The following is a 15,176-nucleotide window of genomic DNA, read 5'->3' on the forward strand; positions in this document are numbered from 1 at the left end:
TTAGTTCACAACTCACCAGCACCTCCTTATGGGTGATTCGATGTTGCCATGCCAGCAATGCTTACATCCAGTGAAAGAATAAATACAGGTTGATTGTCAAGAAATGAGTGATAGAAATGGGCTTAAGAATTAGTACTCCCTTCTGAAAATAGTTTGTGCCACTTCAGTTGCAATGCTTGTGTTGCTGATTATGGGCACCTTTCTCACAATGCCCTGGCGCGGGAGCACCAGTTTGGAACATCAGCCCACTGCCAAGAGTGAAGCTCCAAACCCTGTGATATGCTGATGGGACTCTATTATTTTTAACACCCAATGTCTGTTCTCACATGCCAAAGTATTGTAAAACCCACTAATCTCAGGGTAATGCTTTGTTCCAAACCTCTGCAGGTGATGTTCGGAATGACATCTACATCACTGTCCTGTATGGCGACTTTGACAAGTACAACAAGACCACACAGAAGAATATGGAAGTGATAATGTGTGTCTGTAGCGATGATGGCAAAATTCTTCCGGTAATAATTCCTTCTTAGGAGCAAATACGGGCAACCGATGGTGGTTAGTAGAAAGGGAGCAACAAGATTAAAAGATCATGCTGTCCTGAAAATACATGAAGGAATGGTTTTTAAGCTACTCCTTCATATAAAGGGCTGTGTGTAATCATACCCATTGAGTACACTATGGGAAATGTTTTAATTCAGAAGATTTATCGATCACATTTGAGGCTATTGTATGAAGTAAGTGCATTGAACACACAAATAAGTATAGGTCACTTGGCCCTTTGAGCTTGTCCCCATTCAGCAAGATTGAGGGTGATCTGGTTTAAACCTCAGCTCCATTCCTGCATATCCCTGATAATCATCCATTCACTTGGTTAGCAAAAATTTAAAGTTTCTGCATCTACTGGTTTTTGATGAAGGGAATTTGAAAGAATCTCAACTCTCTGAGAGAAAGATTTTTTTTCCTCTCACCTTTGTCTTAACAGGATGATCCCTTATTTTTAAACAATACCTGTGATTTTGAAGTTTTTAAACACTTTTCTTGAAAGTGCCGATGAGATCAAGAACCCTGGCTTTGTTGTATTTTTCCCGTCCTGTTGAACCACAGAGTTAAGGCCAATAATTTCCTGAAAGCTGGTGCCCTTATTAGACAATGCAACTGAATGAAATATCAACCAAAAGAATTGCAGATGCTTAGGTCATCAATAAAAAAAACAGAAATTGCTGGAAAAGCTCAGTAGGTCTGGCAGGATCTGTGGAGAGAAATCAGAGTTAAACTTTTGGGTTGAGAGACCCTTCGTCAGAGTTTTGAGGAAGGGTCACTTGGTCCGAAATGTTAACTCTGTCCTCTTTCCACGAATATAGCCAAAACTGCTGAGCTTTTGGAGCAATTCCTGTTTTGGTTTAAGAATGGTACATCGTTTTGACCAATGTTGGTCATTATGACATTGTGCTGTGGTTTTACCAAATAAATATTTGCTGAAATGCACCTTAGAAAAATACCTGTATATAAATCAATGATATTATTAATTGGAGACAGAGCAAGAGTATTACAGGCACTGGGGAAGACAGCAGCAAATCGGGCGTTTGAAGGAAAGAGCCAATCTATGTTAGACTCGGGAAATTACCAATTTCTGGTCACTGAGGTAATAATGAGAGGGCACCAGTGAGTAGGAAAACCTTGTAGAAAAGCAAATTAGTGAAGACCGCTGGTTACTGGAGAAATGCAAGCAAGGCGATCACTGTAGTTGGGAAAATTGGGGTGGGGGGGGCAGCAAAAAAAATGTGCATTTGGGTTGAGATAACTCTATTAGGAGAAGTATAAAATTGCAGAGTCAGCACTAACTGAAGAAATTGATGGAAGGTTCCTTTTTATGGGACACTTGGATAGTAATATTGATGGGAGGTGTAAAATGGGAGCGGTATCGTTCTGCTTGGAAGTTGAGAGGGTAGAACAAATGGAGCCATTGTTGGAAAATGCAAACAAATGAATTATTTTCTCTTGAAAAGGGCAGAACGTAAGGCTTTAAATTGAAATAGAGTCATTGAGTCATATAGCACGGGAACAAACTCTTTGGTCCAACTCATCCATGCTGATCAAGTTTCCCAAACTAAACTAAAATATTAGACAATGCAGGACATAATTGTGTAATTTCTGCAAGGATGTGTGTAAACCTAGGGGCAGTAGTTAGGAGCTGGTCACTAACGCATTCTGTAAGGAATTCAGAGTAAGTGTCATAGAACATAGAACAGAGAACATAGAACATTACAGCACAGTACAGGCCCTTCGGCCCTCGATGGTGTGCCGACCTGTCATACCGATCTGAAGCCCATCTAACCTACACTATTCCATGTATGTCCATGTACTCATCCAATGACGACTTAAATGTACCTAAAGTTGGTGAATCTACAACCATTGCAGGCAAAGTGTTCCATACCCTTACTACTCTCTGAGTAAAGAAACTACCTCTGACATCTGTCCTATATCTTTCACCCCTCAATTTAAAGCTATGCCCCCTCATGCTCGCCATCACCATCCCAGGAAAAAGGCTCTCCCTATCCACCCTATCTAACCCTCTGATTATTTTATATGTCTCAATTAAGTCACCTCTCAACCTTCTTCTCTCTAATGAAAACAGCCTCAAGTCCCTCAGCCTTTCCTCGTAAGACCTTCCCTCCATACCAGGCAACATCCTAGTAAATCTCCTCTGCACCCTTTCCAAAGCTTCCACATCCTTCTTATGCGGTGACCAGAATTGTACGCAATACTCCAAGTGCAGCCGCACCAGAGTTTTGTACAGCTGCAGCATAACCTCTTGGTTCTGGAACTCGATCCCTCCATTAAAAAAAGCTAAAACACTGTCTGCCTTCTTAACAGCCCTGTCAACCTGGGTGGCAACTTTCAATGATCTATGTACTGTACATGGACACCGAGATCTCTCTGCTCACCTACACTGCTAAGAATCTTACCATTAGCCCAGTTCCTAATAAGGTTAGAATGTAGAACATGCCAGAACAAGTGGCAGGCACAGTTAAGAATGATTCAGAAAAAGCCCGTGAGAGAAAAATGTAAAGGTGAATGCAAAGATGAAGAAGAGAGATTTTGAGGAATCTCATGTTGGGCACAAACACTAGCATTGATTTGTTGAGCTGACTGGCTTGTTTCAGTTCTATAAATTGCATGTCATTCACTCCAGAGTGGGGTTTGCCAACTATAATTGGACATATGTCCGCAGTTGTTATCACATCATCTCCTCCAAATGTCTTAATCCCAACTATATCCGACCATGGATACTCATGGCATAATCCCCACTGATCAGAATCACTTCATCACCTAATTGGTAGACTTCTGCTTGTTGGTGGAAGGGAGCTTTTCTCCTCATCTCAAAGAGTTTTGTAAATATAGATCGAAAAGTGCTTGTAGGCGGTGAAACGCATCCTTTTTGTACATCCCTCTGCATTTTCTCCCAGGTAGTGATTTCCAGGAGATTTATGTTTATTCAAGTAAATTCTAGGAGAAACCTGGAGGGTTGGCAACCCTATTTCATTGTGAGCAATAAGTAATTGATTTAAGTAGATACAAGTGATCAGTTAACGACTGCGTCAGCAGGTTTTATTTTATAGGTTCAGTTGAGGAAGCAGCCAACACACACAGTGATTAATTTGGACAGGATGTTTATTGATTTTGTTGTATATAGGCTTTCCTGTTCTTTGAATATTCACATTTAGCTGCACTGTTTATTCATTATTAGTTTTATACACCCCACCAGGACTGTAATAATGAAAACAAAGCAAATAACAATCTTAGATAATAAAAGTGAGGCTGGATGAACACAGCAGGCCCAGCAGCATCTCAGGAGCATAAAAGCTGACGTTTCGGGCCTAGACCCTTCATCGGAGAGGGGAATGGGGAGAGGGTTCTGGAATAAATAGGGAGAGAGAGGGAGGCGGACTGAAGATGGAGAGAAAAGAAGATAGGTGGAGAGGAGAGTATAGGTGGGGAGGTAGGGAGGGGATAGGTCAGTCCAGGGAAGACGGACAGGTCAAGGAGGTGGGATGAGATTAGTAGGTAGGAGATGGAGGTGCGGCTTGGGGTGGGAGGAAGGGATGGGTGAGAGGAAGAACAGGTTAGGGAGGCAGAGACAGGCTGGACTGGTTTTGGGGTGCAGTGGGTGGAGGGGAATAGCTGGGCTGGTTGTGTGGTGCAATGGGGGGAGAGGATGAACTGGGCTGGTTTTGGGATGCGGTAGGGGAAGGGGAGAGAGGCAGAGACAGGCTGGACTGGTTTTGGGATACAATGGGTGGAGGGGAATAGCTGGGCTGGTTGTGTGGTGCAGTGGGGGGAGGGGACGAACTGGGCTGGTTTTGGGATGCGGTGGGAGAAGGGGAGAGCAGTGGGTGGAGGGGAATAGCTGGGCTGGTTGTGTGGTGCAGTGGGGGGAGGGGACGAACTGGGCTGGTTTTGGGATGCGGTGGGGGAAGGGGACTCTCCCCTTCCCCCACCGCATCCCAAAACCAGCCCAGTTCGTCCCCTCCCCCCACTGCACCACACAACCAGCCCAGCTATTCCCCTCCACCCACTGCATCCCAAAACCAGTCCAGCCTGTCTCTGCCTCTCTCCCCTTCCCCTACCGCATCCCAAAACCAGCCCAGTTCATCCCCTCCCCCCATTGCACCACACAACCAGCCCAGCTATTCCCCTCCACCCACTGCATCCCAAAACCAGTCCAGCCTGTCTCTGCCTCCCTAACCTGTTCTTCCTCTCACCCATCCCTTCCTCCCACCCCAAGCCGCACCTCCATCTCCTACCTACTAACCTCATCCCACCTCCTTGACCTGTCCGTCTTCCCTGGACTGACCTATCCCCTCCCTGCCTCCCCACCTATACTCTCCTCTCCACCTATCTTCTTTTCTCTCCATCTTCAGTCCGCCTCCCCCTCTCTCCCTATTTATTCCAGAACCCTCACCCCATCCCCCTCTCTGATGAAGGGTCTAGGCCCGAAACGTCAGCTTTTGTGCTCCTGAGATGCTGCTGGGCCTGCTGTGTTCATCCAGCCTCACATTTTATTATCTTGGATTCTCCAGCATCTGCAGTTCCCATTACCACATCACAAATAACAATCTTCCTTCTTTGACTCCAAGATTGGAGGTGGGCAGCAATATTTGGGTAACGATACCACACATAGGGTTGGGCATAATATAGGAGAGATAACAGTGAGTTAAGGAATTGTCGGAAGACACTATTTTATGCGTCAGTGGATAAGGGCCTTAATAAGGAGGGTTTGGTCAAGGCGCCAGATTAATGGGCAATTTTGCAAAAGGCATCAATAAATGGAGCATTTGGTGGAAAACACTAATAAATGGATAATTATCTTTTGAAAATCAAAGAAGGTAACTTGGTAGTGCTTTAAAATTCTGAAGTATTAGACAAGGCAAGTCAGCATTCTGTAATTTCTGCATGGAAGCTTGTAGAACTAGCGGTGGTAGACACATAAGATAGTCACAAATATGTACAGTAAGGAACTCAGGAGAAACCGCTTAGGATTGGTGAGAATATAAAACATGCTACAACAAAGCATGACTGAGGGAAATATTTAAGGAATCATTTGAGAAAAGTCTAGAAAGGGAAATGAGAGAGAACACTGCGAAAGAATAAAAGAAAAGTAAGGGTGAAGTAAATAGTTATCGAGGAATCTCAAGTGGAGCACAAATTTCCACATTGATCTGTTGGGCCAAATAGTCTATTTTAGTTAATTATGGAGAGAATCGATGGACAGCTTTAATCAATGAAGAAAAATGAGCATGGCAACATGTTCAGGGATGTTGGCAAAGGGAAATCAGTTGATGGCATAGCTGGGTATGGACAATACCAACAGGGAGAGGCCTGATGTAAAGTCAGTGAGGTAGCAGTACATAGAAAACACCATCTTATGGGGCAACTAGATAAGGTAGCACTAATCGGGTGGCTTAAATGGGAGTTAAGAGACGAGCACTGTGTCATTTCTACCATTTTGAGGGTTAAATTCTCCTGCTTCCTCAAAATGTGTCAAGATAAGCTCACCTTCATGTAACGATCCAGTGACTCGAAGTGTTACTTCAGACAATCTTGCCTCTCATTGATCCAACCAGCCAAGTGCAGGATTCCTTTTGAACTTAATTGTCAATAATTTTGCATAAGTATAGGAGATTTATGGGATGATCTCACTAATTCTTTTAAAATATTGCAAGGGTTCTATGAAGTCATAACAGAAAACCAGAAAACAGATTTCTTTTTAATTCATTCATGGTGTGTGGTCATCACTGGCTAGGCCAGCATTTATTATCCATCCCTAATTGCCCCAGAGGGCAGTTAAATGTCAACCACATTGCTGGGGGTCTGGAGTCACTTGTAGGCCAGTCCGTAAGCATGACAGACTTCCTTCCCTAAAGGACATTAGTGAACCAGATGAATTTTTCCAACGATTGACAATGGTGTCATATTCATCATTGTTTCTAGACTTTGTCGGATTCAATTTCTACCATCTGCAATGGCAGGGTCTGAATGTGCGTGCCCAGAGCATATCAAGAATGAGTGGCAACTAAAACAAGAGCGACAACTTTAGGAACAAAATTTGGAAGCACTTTCCACCTGGATGGTTGTGGAATTCTGGGATTTCCTCCCATTAAAGTTTTCAATTTATCCAGAAAGCCCACTCCTGATTTATCAGTGTCATCTCCAGGAAGATTGAAGCATAAGGAATTAAAGTGGGAAGAAGATGTGTTCAGCCCTGGAGATCATCATTGAGTCATAGTGTTTTCAGCGTGGAAATAGATCCTTCGGGCCAACATGTCCATGCCGACCAGATATCCTAAATTCATCCAGTTCCATTTGCAAGTAATTTCAAGGCCATATCAGGGCTTGCAACATTTATCCTTTGAAGAATGGGCAATGAATGTCATACCTGAGCGTTGCTGAACATAGCCGGGACAAACAGTGAGATCCTTGGGGAAGAGATTGATTAATATAGCAAAGGTGGGTGGGCAAAGGACGAAGAGAGTTGGAAGAATTGTCGAATGTTCAAGAGCTATTGCAATGATTGTCACAATTCAGTGCTGTTACATGAGACTCAGATATTGCACATGTGCACTGCAATCGGTACTCACAAAATTGTCTTGTTTTGATGCAGAACGCCATTTGCCTGGGCGCAGGAGACAAACCAGTCAGTGAATATCGATCAGTCATCTACTACCAGGTCAAGCAACCCCGTTGGATTGAGACAATCAAGGTCAGTGAAAATAACGGGATACTCCAGTTCTATGTCACAATTGCAGAAAGAAAAAGGTTGCATTACAGAGCTTGCCTTTCATCATTTCAAGCTGGCTTGAAGTATTTCAGAATCAAGGAAGTAGATTTGAAATTTGTGGAAGGGTCACTGGACCTGAAACATTAACTTGATTTTTCTTCACAGATGCTGCCAGACTTGCTGAGCTTTTCCAGAAACTCCTGTTTTTGTTCCTGATTTACAACATCCGCAGTTATTTTGGTTTTTGTATTTGAAGTTTAATCACTGTTATAACATAAAGAAAGGAGGCACACACAGGCATCAATGAAACAAGTGAAACTGCATTGGCTTATTTCCACCGAGGAAAATGTTTTGACAATATTGAACATGACATCATAGATTCCAAAACAGCAACTCTGGTTATTACTTTGACAATTTCAAACAAGGGAACACATGTTTTCAAGGTGCAGAGCTGGATGAATACAGCAGGCCAAGCAGCTGCAGAGAAGCAGAAAGGCTGACGTTTCGGGCCTAGACCCTCCTTCAGAAGATGTGTCTAGGCCTGAAATGTCAGCCTTCCTCCTCCTCTGATACGGCTTGGCCTGCTGTGTTCATCCAGCTCTGCACCTTGTTATCTTCGATTCTCCAGCATCTGCAGTTCCTGCTATCTCTAAGCCATGTTTTCAAGTTGCTTTATGTATCTGATGATGGAAAGGAAGCAATTCATAGACTTGTAGAATACCTACCATGCAGATTGTCTCAGTTTAGTGAATAGATGACATTGGAACATTGTCATGTCATAATCTGATTTTTTTAGAACATGAGATAGAATGAAAATGTGAATCAGCATGAGAGCTGTTTTCACTGCTGCTGCAAAGTAAACATAAAAGTTTGGTGATTTTAAATTTTGGCAAAGTTCAGTGCACAAAGATTTTCCATGATCAACACCAGCAATACCAGCAAAAAAAAACATGGAATCAGATCTTACAGCAATGCAATGACCTATCTTTTAAACAATTGTTCTGTCTGTCACAAGCTTTGAGTCACACATGCCAACCTTTGCTCACACTTTATGGCTGCAATACTTTCCTAGTTCTTTCAAGATTGCAAAGCATTCCAAAGCATTTTGCAAGTGGCATAGGCAGAGCAAGTCTAAGAGCCATGAGGATGGGTGTTCAACAAGATGGACAAAGAAGTAGATTTTGAGGAGTGCCTGAAAAAGGGAGGGAGATAGAAAATGGAGAGTATTAAACTGTGGCTTCTGAGCAACTGAAATCACAGCCACAACTGTGGGATAGTGAAGGAAAGAGAGAAAACGGTCAGACACACATCTTCCTGTCATCAGGTCTCCAATCATGAGCTACTCTTCAGGCCCAACAGCACTCCCAGTGGGCACTGCTGGAACTCCTGAAGGACCCTGACAACAATCAGCCTTGGAGGCAATAGAATTGGATCAGTGGGAGGGAGACCTTCATCAGGTAGGGCCCATTAATAGGAGGGGTTTGGTTTGGAGCAGTGGAATGTCTTGCTGGAAGGAGGGCCTTTGCTGCTGAAATGGAAGAAAGTGGGGCTCCTCAGTTGGGCACAGGAACTTGAATAGGTGGACTTCTCCCTGCAATACTGGTGGTGACAGAGTGAGTATCTTAAATGGAGCTTAAGTGCCTCTTAATTGGCAGCCTAACTTCAATTCTACACCCAATTAATTGGGAAGAGTTTAGAAGACAGGATCTCCTGTGTCTTCTCACCTGCACCCCAGCTGATCCTGAGGCATGGGTGTCAAGTCAGATTGGCATTAAATGGTACCCATTTGACAAAAGGTAAGAGGTTCAGCTAAACATTTGTAAATTACAGATTAGGCCTCAGCTGGAGATTTGTTCCCACTTTTCGAAGATTGCCAATATGGGGTACCACCACATTGTCAATTAGTCTGTTGAAGCTAGGACCGATCTCCTTAGAACAGAGAAGGTTAAGGGAAGATTTAGTCAAAGTGGTCAAAACCATGAAGTTTATTTTAGAGAGAATAAGTAAGGAGCAATGTACAGTGGAAGGAACATTGATAACTAGAGCGTATATTTAAAGTGTTCAGACAGAGGAGCCAGATGTGCGATAAGGTGATTTAATTTATGTGAACAGGAAAGTATTTCATGAAAGGGTGGCGGAACCAGATTCAGTTGTAACTTCCCAAAGGAAATCAGATAAAAGCTTCATTAGTAAATTGTGAAATTTCAGGGGTCTAGCAAAACACAAAGAAATAAGGGAGGGGTACAGAGTGGATTACTCATTCAAAAAGCCATTGATGGGCTGAATGGCCTCTCCCAAATTCAGTGATTCTGTATCCATGGAGGTTGGCTGAGAACACGATGGAACTGAACCATATTCAATTAGCTGGCTCAGTAACACTTTCTGACGCATAGTAACTGTGAAGGGACATCAAGGGTTTCCTATTGAACTGTGGCCCAGGAAGATTCAATCAGGATGGGGAGGGATTCACTCCATTTTTCAAGAATTGACACAGACGTAACTAATAACTGCCAATCCCAGTTCATTGCTCTGCTATTTATCACTGTTAGGCCGTAAAATCTTTTGAGTATTAATAAAGCCTCAACCATCATGCTGACTGTGGTTCTGCAAGAGGAAAATTACCATTGCAAAATATGTACCTGCGGGAGAAAATCAATAATTAATCACAAAAAGCGCAAGTAAAGCAATTGTACGATTATATATTAAGTGTTTCGATTTTATTTTCAAGGCTAGTTTATGGCAAGCCCCAGTATCTCAGTTGTATGGAATGGAAACAAACCCATATTCTGAAACAGGTCTGTGTGTGGGCGTGAGTGCCTGTGTGCGCGTGTGTGTTTGTGTGTGCGCGTATGTGTCCGTGTGCCTGTGTGCATGTGTGCCCATGTCTGTGTGTGCTCATTCGTGTTGATGTGTGTCCATGTGTCCGTGTGTGTGTGTGCATGTGTGTGTTTGAGTGAGAGTGTGTGTGAGTGAGACTGTCCGTGTGTGTGTGTGTGTGTGTGTGTGTGTGTGTGTGTGTGCGCATGCGTGCGCTTGTGTGTATGTCATATATTAATGATGAACCTGGCCCAATTTGGCTTTGGTTAATCATAATTTCACCTTGTAGCAAAATTATCCTTGATGCCAAATTTATTGAAGTTGCCAACCCCCATCTGAACTGGACTAGGTTTAAAACTGTCAACGTGAAAATAGTTACTCAGCCTCCCAGTGATTAGTGATTAAACCACTAAATGACAATTACTGCTGTATCTCAATAATCAGAACGTTCCTTTCCTTTTCATTTACTCTCTCCTCCTTCTTATTTTATTACAAGTGTGTTTTTAGTACGCATTGCACAATCGGGAGCACTCGAGTTGCCATGACAATAGTCACCTTGCAAAATGCTGTGGGTGACCAATGGTTATGGAAGCTCGCACAAGTCCCACCTTGCTCTCTTCTGATCTTGGGACAAGAGCACCTGGCAAATCACAGCTGCCCTCAGTAGCTCTGGGTTAATTGTAGGCAGAATTAGTCAGGAAAGTTCCAGCTGATGATCAACAACTGGTGATTCCTGCTTGAACGCCAAAGACGATGGAGTGGTGGTAATTTCATTTGACTGATAACCTGGAGTGCCATAGACTAATGTCCTGGAGACAGGGGGCCAATATCCATTGTGACAGCTTATGAAAAATTAATTCAAATTAATAACATTTGCAGTTGAAAGCTAGTCTCAGTGATGGTGGCCAAGGAGCTACCATTGATTGATAGTAATCCAATTATCCTCCCAGTTTGTTTACAACCTTCTGAAGGAAATCTTCCATCCTCACCTGGTCTGTCTTATAAGTATTTCCAGACCGATAACAATGCCACTGACTCTTAACTGCCCTCTGAAATAGCGGAGCAATTCTTAATTTTATTTTCTTTTTATTCATTTGTGGGATTTAGGCGTCGCTGGCTGCCCACCATATATCGCCCATCCCTAGTTGCCCTTAAGAAGGAGGTGCTGAGCTGCCTTCTTGAACTGCTGCAGTCCTCCTGCTTGTGCATTGTCCCTCAATGCCATTAGGGATGGAATTCCAGGATTTGGACCCAGTGACAGTGAAGGAATGGTGATATACAGGATAGTGAGCGGCTTGAAAGGGAACTGGGAGGTGGTGGTGTTCCCATATATCTGCAGCCCGTGTCCTTCTAGATGGAAGTGGTCATGGGTTTGGAAGGTGCTGGCTGAGGGAATTTGATGAATTTCCGCAGGGCATCTCACAGATAGTGCCAGCACTGTGTACTGAGTGTTGGCAGCGAAATGGAATAGATGCTTGTGGATGTAATGCCAATCAAACGGGCTGCTTTATCTCGGATGATAAAGCTCAGTGAGAACAATTTTGCAGGGTGAAATGGTGCTACTTGTGCCTTTGAAATTTCCCTCTTTGGACCCTTAAATCGCTTTAGAAAGCACTCTGCGATGTGATTATCTGGGATCTGGGAGTAATTTCTTTGTAAACATAGATCTGTTCTGTCCTTCGGATCTGTCATAGATTGAATTACAGCCGGGTTTATTACCTCCAGCTGGGCATTTTTCCACGATGAGGTGACACTTGTGTTAGCTCCCGTAACATAAGAATAAGACAAGGATAATACAGTATTGAAAGATTCAGTAGGCTGTTATCACAGGTACCGGTGTATACATATATTACAATTACAGGCACTCGTGCATGTGGGAAAAAACTAAGAATTTTAAAGTAAAATAGAGCCTGCTTTCCTCAGTGTGTCATGTTGTCAGAGGATTCAACAAAGTGGAGGCGAGGAGTTTATCCCATTAGATCACATGTTGTCATTCAGTGATGGTACCATGAGCATATCTGTTAAAGGTATGTTGCATACCAGTCATGGGACAACACCACACTCTAACCTGATCTATCTTTCTGGAGGCCCAAAGATGACCTTATACTCTCTTATGTAGAACAGTATCTGACACAGTTTTGTTAGCCTTACTTAATTTCATACATATTAGTTAAATTCACTACTTTCTGAAATGCAGCGACTGGTGTTATTTCGGCCAAAAATTAGACTCAGAAGATAATTATCGCAGCTGCCTCCTACTCTATTTCAATTTCACTGGATATATGACAGAGACTCTACCTTAACAGATGACTTGCTATCTGCTGCATTTTGAACAGATGCAAGAAATTCCTGGCCATTGAATGAGTTTCAAACAAGAGCACTTCATTACCATGTTTAATCCATAATCTTTAATAGAGAATGGATTTCCATGTGGTTTAGGCTTGAGTGTGTGTGTGCGCTAAGAACACTCAAGACAAAGGAATCATTTGAAACCAGAACATCATAAGTGGGACATTGTACCTTAATTATCATGAGTAATTATAATATTCACTGTCTGATTCAGATACTTATATGTTACCAGGTTGCCATTCCAATGGAAGAAATGCAAAGAATACACTTAAGATTTATGTTTAGGCACAGATCGTCACAAGAGTGTAAGTACAATTTGCACTTATAGTGCATTTTCTAACCAGAATCCTTCAAAGAGGCATTTCTGGAAAGAGTAAAGATAAGTTGCTCCTTCATTCCTTGCCATAATGTTCTTTCACATTTCATGTTGTTTTTATCCTATCCTCATCTCAACTTTCACTTCACTGTCCTTGAACTAGAGCTAAATAGGACAGGGGTGTGGTGTGTTTGGGAGGGCTGATACTTCAGCTTACAAAGCAATTGCAAGGCAGTTAATAATGATACCTAGAGCAGGACAGGAAGGTGCAGAATGTTTAAGCATAAAAAGCAGCAAATAGAGTTAAAGAGGCAAAAATGACAAAACAGCAAAAGTAAAGGCTCATTGTCAAAGAGACCTTGGGTTATAAGTTCATAGTTCTTTGAAAGTGGAGTCACAGGCAGACAGAGTGATGAAGAAGGTATTATTGGTCAGTGTTTTGAGTATAGGAGTTGTGATATCAAGTTGCGGCTGTACGGGACACTGTATAGGCCACTTTTGGAATACTGTATGTAGTTCTGGTTCATCTGATTTAGGAAAGATGTTGTGAAATTTGAAAGTGCTCACAGAAGATTCACAAGGATGTTACCAGGTTTGGAGGGTTTGAGCTATAGAGAAAGACCAAATAGGCTATCTTTCCTTGGAGCATGTGAGGTTGAGGAGTGACCTTATAGAATTTTATAATATCATGAGGGGCATGGAGATTAGGAAAATCTAATTGTCAGAGGAAGCCATGAGGAAGAATTCATAGACTGCATTCAGGATAGTTTCCAGAACCTGATATTGTGGCTCCAATTAGAGATTTAGCTATTTTGGATCTGTTAATGTGCAATGAGACAAGTTCAATAAATTATCCCAATTGAAAAGATTCCGTAGGGAACACTGAAGATAACATGATTAAATTTAGCATGCAGCTTGAGAGTGAGAAACATGGTTCATAATCAGCTATGCTCAGCTTAAAATAATAATAATTGCATAAGGATGAGGTCAGAATTGGCTTGAGTAAAGTCAGAAAGAATTAAGCAGGAAAGTTGGTTGAGGAACAGTTGTAGATATTTAAGAAAATAATGCACAACCGTCAGCAAATATAACCCAATGAAAAAGAAAGATTAACTTAGAAGACTGACTGTTATTTAAATGGAGGGAGACTGCAGAAAGCTGCAGAACAGAAGGATTTTGGAGCCCTTATGCACGGATGTAAAAATCAGGCATTCAAGTTTAATGGGTAATAGGAAAAGCAAATGTAGTACTGATCTTTATTTCAAAGGGAATAGAGTATTAACAATGGAATCTTTGTTAAAACTATACAAGATACCTGATCAGACCACATCTGGAATATTGTGAACAGTTTTGCTTCCTTTATCTTGGGAAAGATATACTGACATCGAAGAATGTCCAGAGAACTTGCATTAAGTTGACTCTAGGCAGGGAGGGGTTGTCTTATGAGGGGAGGTTTAGTTTGGACTTGTACTCATTGGAGCTTAGAAGAATATGAGGGGACCTTATAGAAACATGTAAGGCTTTTGGGAATTTGAGAGGGTCAATGTCAAAAGGTTGTTTCCCCATGATGGAGAGTTTCAAACCAGAGAGCATAAATTCCACAAAGGTCACCCATTTAAAACAAAGATGAGCAGGAATTCATTTGAGATTAGTGAATCTAAAAATTCTTTCCTGAAGTAATTGCGTATGGATTATTGAGTACATTTAAGGCTGAGACAGATTTTTTAATCAGTTAGGGAATCAGGTCATGAGGATTTTTGGATCAGTCATGATCTCTTTGAATGGTAGGGCAGGCTCGATGGGACAAAAGGCCTACTTCTGCTCTTTCATCTTGTGGTCTGATGGCTTTGTTGTCTGTCTCCCCAAAGCCCCTAGATTTAACTAGCTTTATTGTCTTTGGAACCACAGCGAAAGACAAGAGTGAAAAGAATTTTGCAATGGCATTTGTGAGACTGATGAAAGATGATGGCACAACACTGCAAGATGGGACTCATGAACTGCTGGTGTACAAGGTACATGGCTTTGTTTTCACAATTATCAATCACAGACTGGATCCTGCCAGTTATTTATCATCTGTTTGTTGTATAGAATTAGGATTACTATTCAGAGTGCTGAACGATATAATTATTGAATTTATCGCTTCATATAATATTTCTTTTAGAATTCTTTAAGATTCTTGCTACTTGGTCATGGAAAAGTATTCATTCTTAGCACTCAGTATCAGCACCAAGCCATCCCAGGATATAGTGTTACACAAATCGACAAGTTATAAATCTCCCAAGATTTACAAGGATGTTACTTGGTTGGAGGGTTTGAGATGTAGGGAGTAGTTGAATAGGCTGGGGCTATTTTCCCTGGACTGTTGGAGGCTAAAGGGTGACCTTACACAGATTTATAAAATCATGAGGGACATGG

General features: G+C 42.1%; 1 protein-coding gene across 3 annotated transcripts in view; it reads left to right on the top strand.

The window, feature by feature from the left end:
• Positions 1-15,176, top strand: part of LOC125458253 (dedicator of cytokinesis protein 2-like) — a 604,879-nt gene that overhangs the window by 148,214 nt on the left and 441,489 nt on the right. For all 3 annotated transcript variants that reach the window (XM_048543364.1, XM_059650772.1, XM_059650774.1), the window contains exons 14-17: positions 388-512; positions 7,163-7,261; positions 12,678-12,750; positions 14,670-14,773. In XM_048543364.1, the coding sequence (XP_048399321.1) occupies positions 388-512; positions 7,163-7,261; positions 12,678-12,750; positions 14,670-14,773 (401 nt within the window). The remainder of the gene's footprint in view (positions 1-387; positions 513-7,162; positions 7,262-12,677; positions 12,751-14,669; positions 14,774-15,176) is intronic.

Source organism: Stegostoma tigrinum, chromosome 13, assembly GCF_030684315.1.
Source record: "Stegostoma tigrinum isolate sSteTig4 chromosome 13, sSteTig4.hap1, whole genome shotgun sequence".
Classification (NCBI taxonomy): Eukaryota; Metazoa; Chordata; class Chondrichthyes; order Orectolobiformes; family Stegostomatidae; genus Stegostoma; species Stegostoma tigrinum.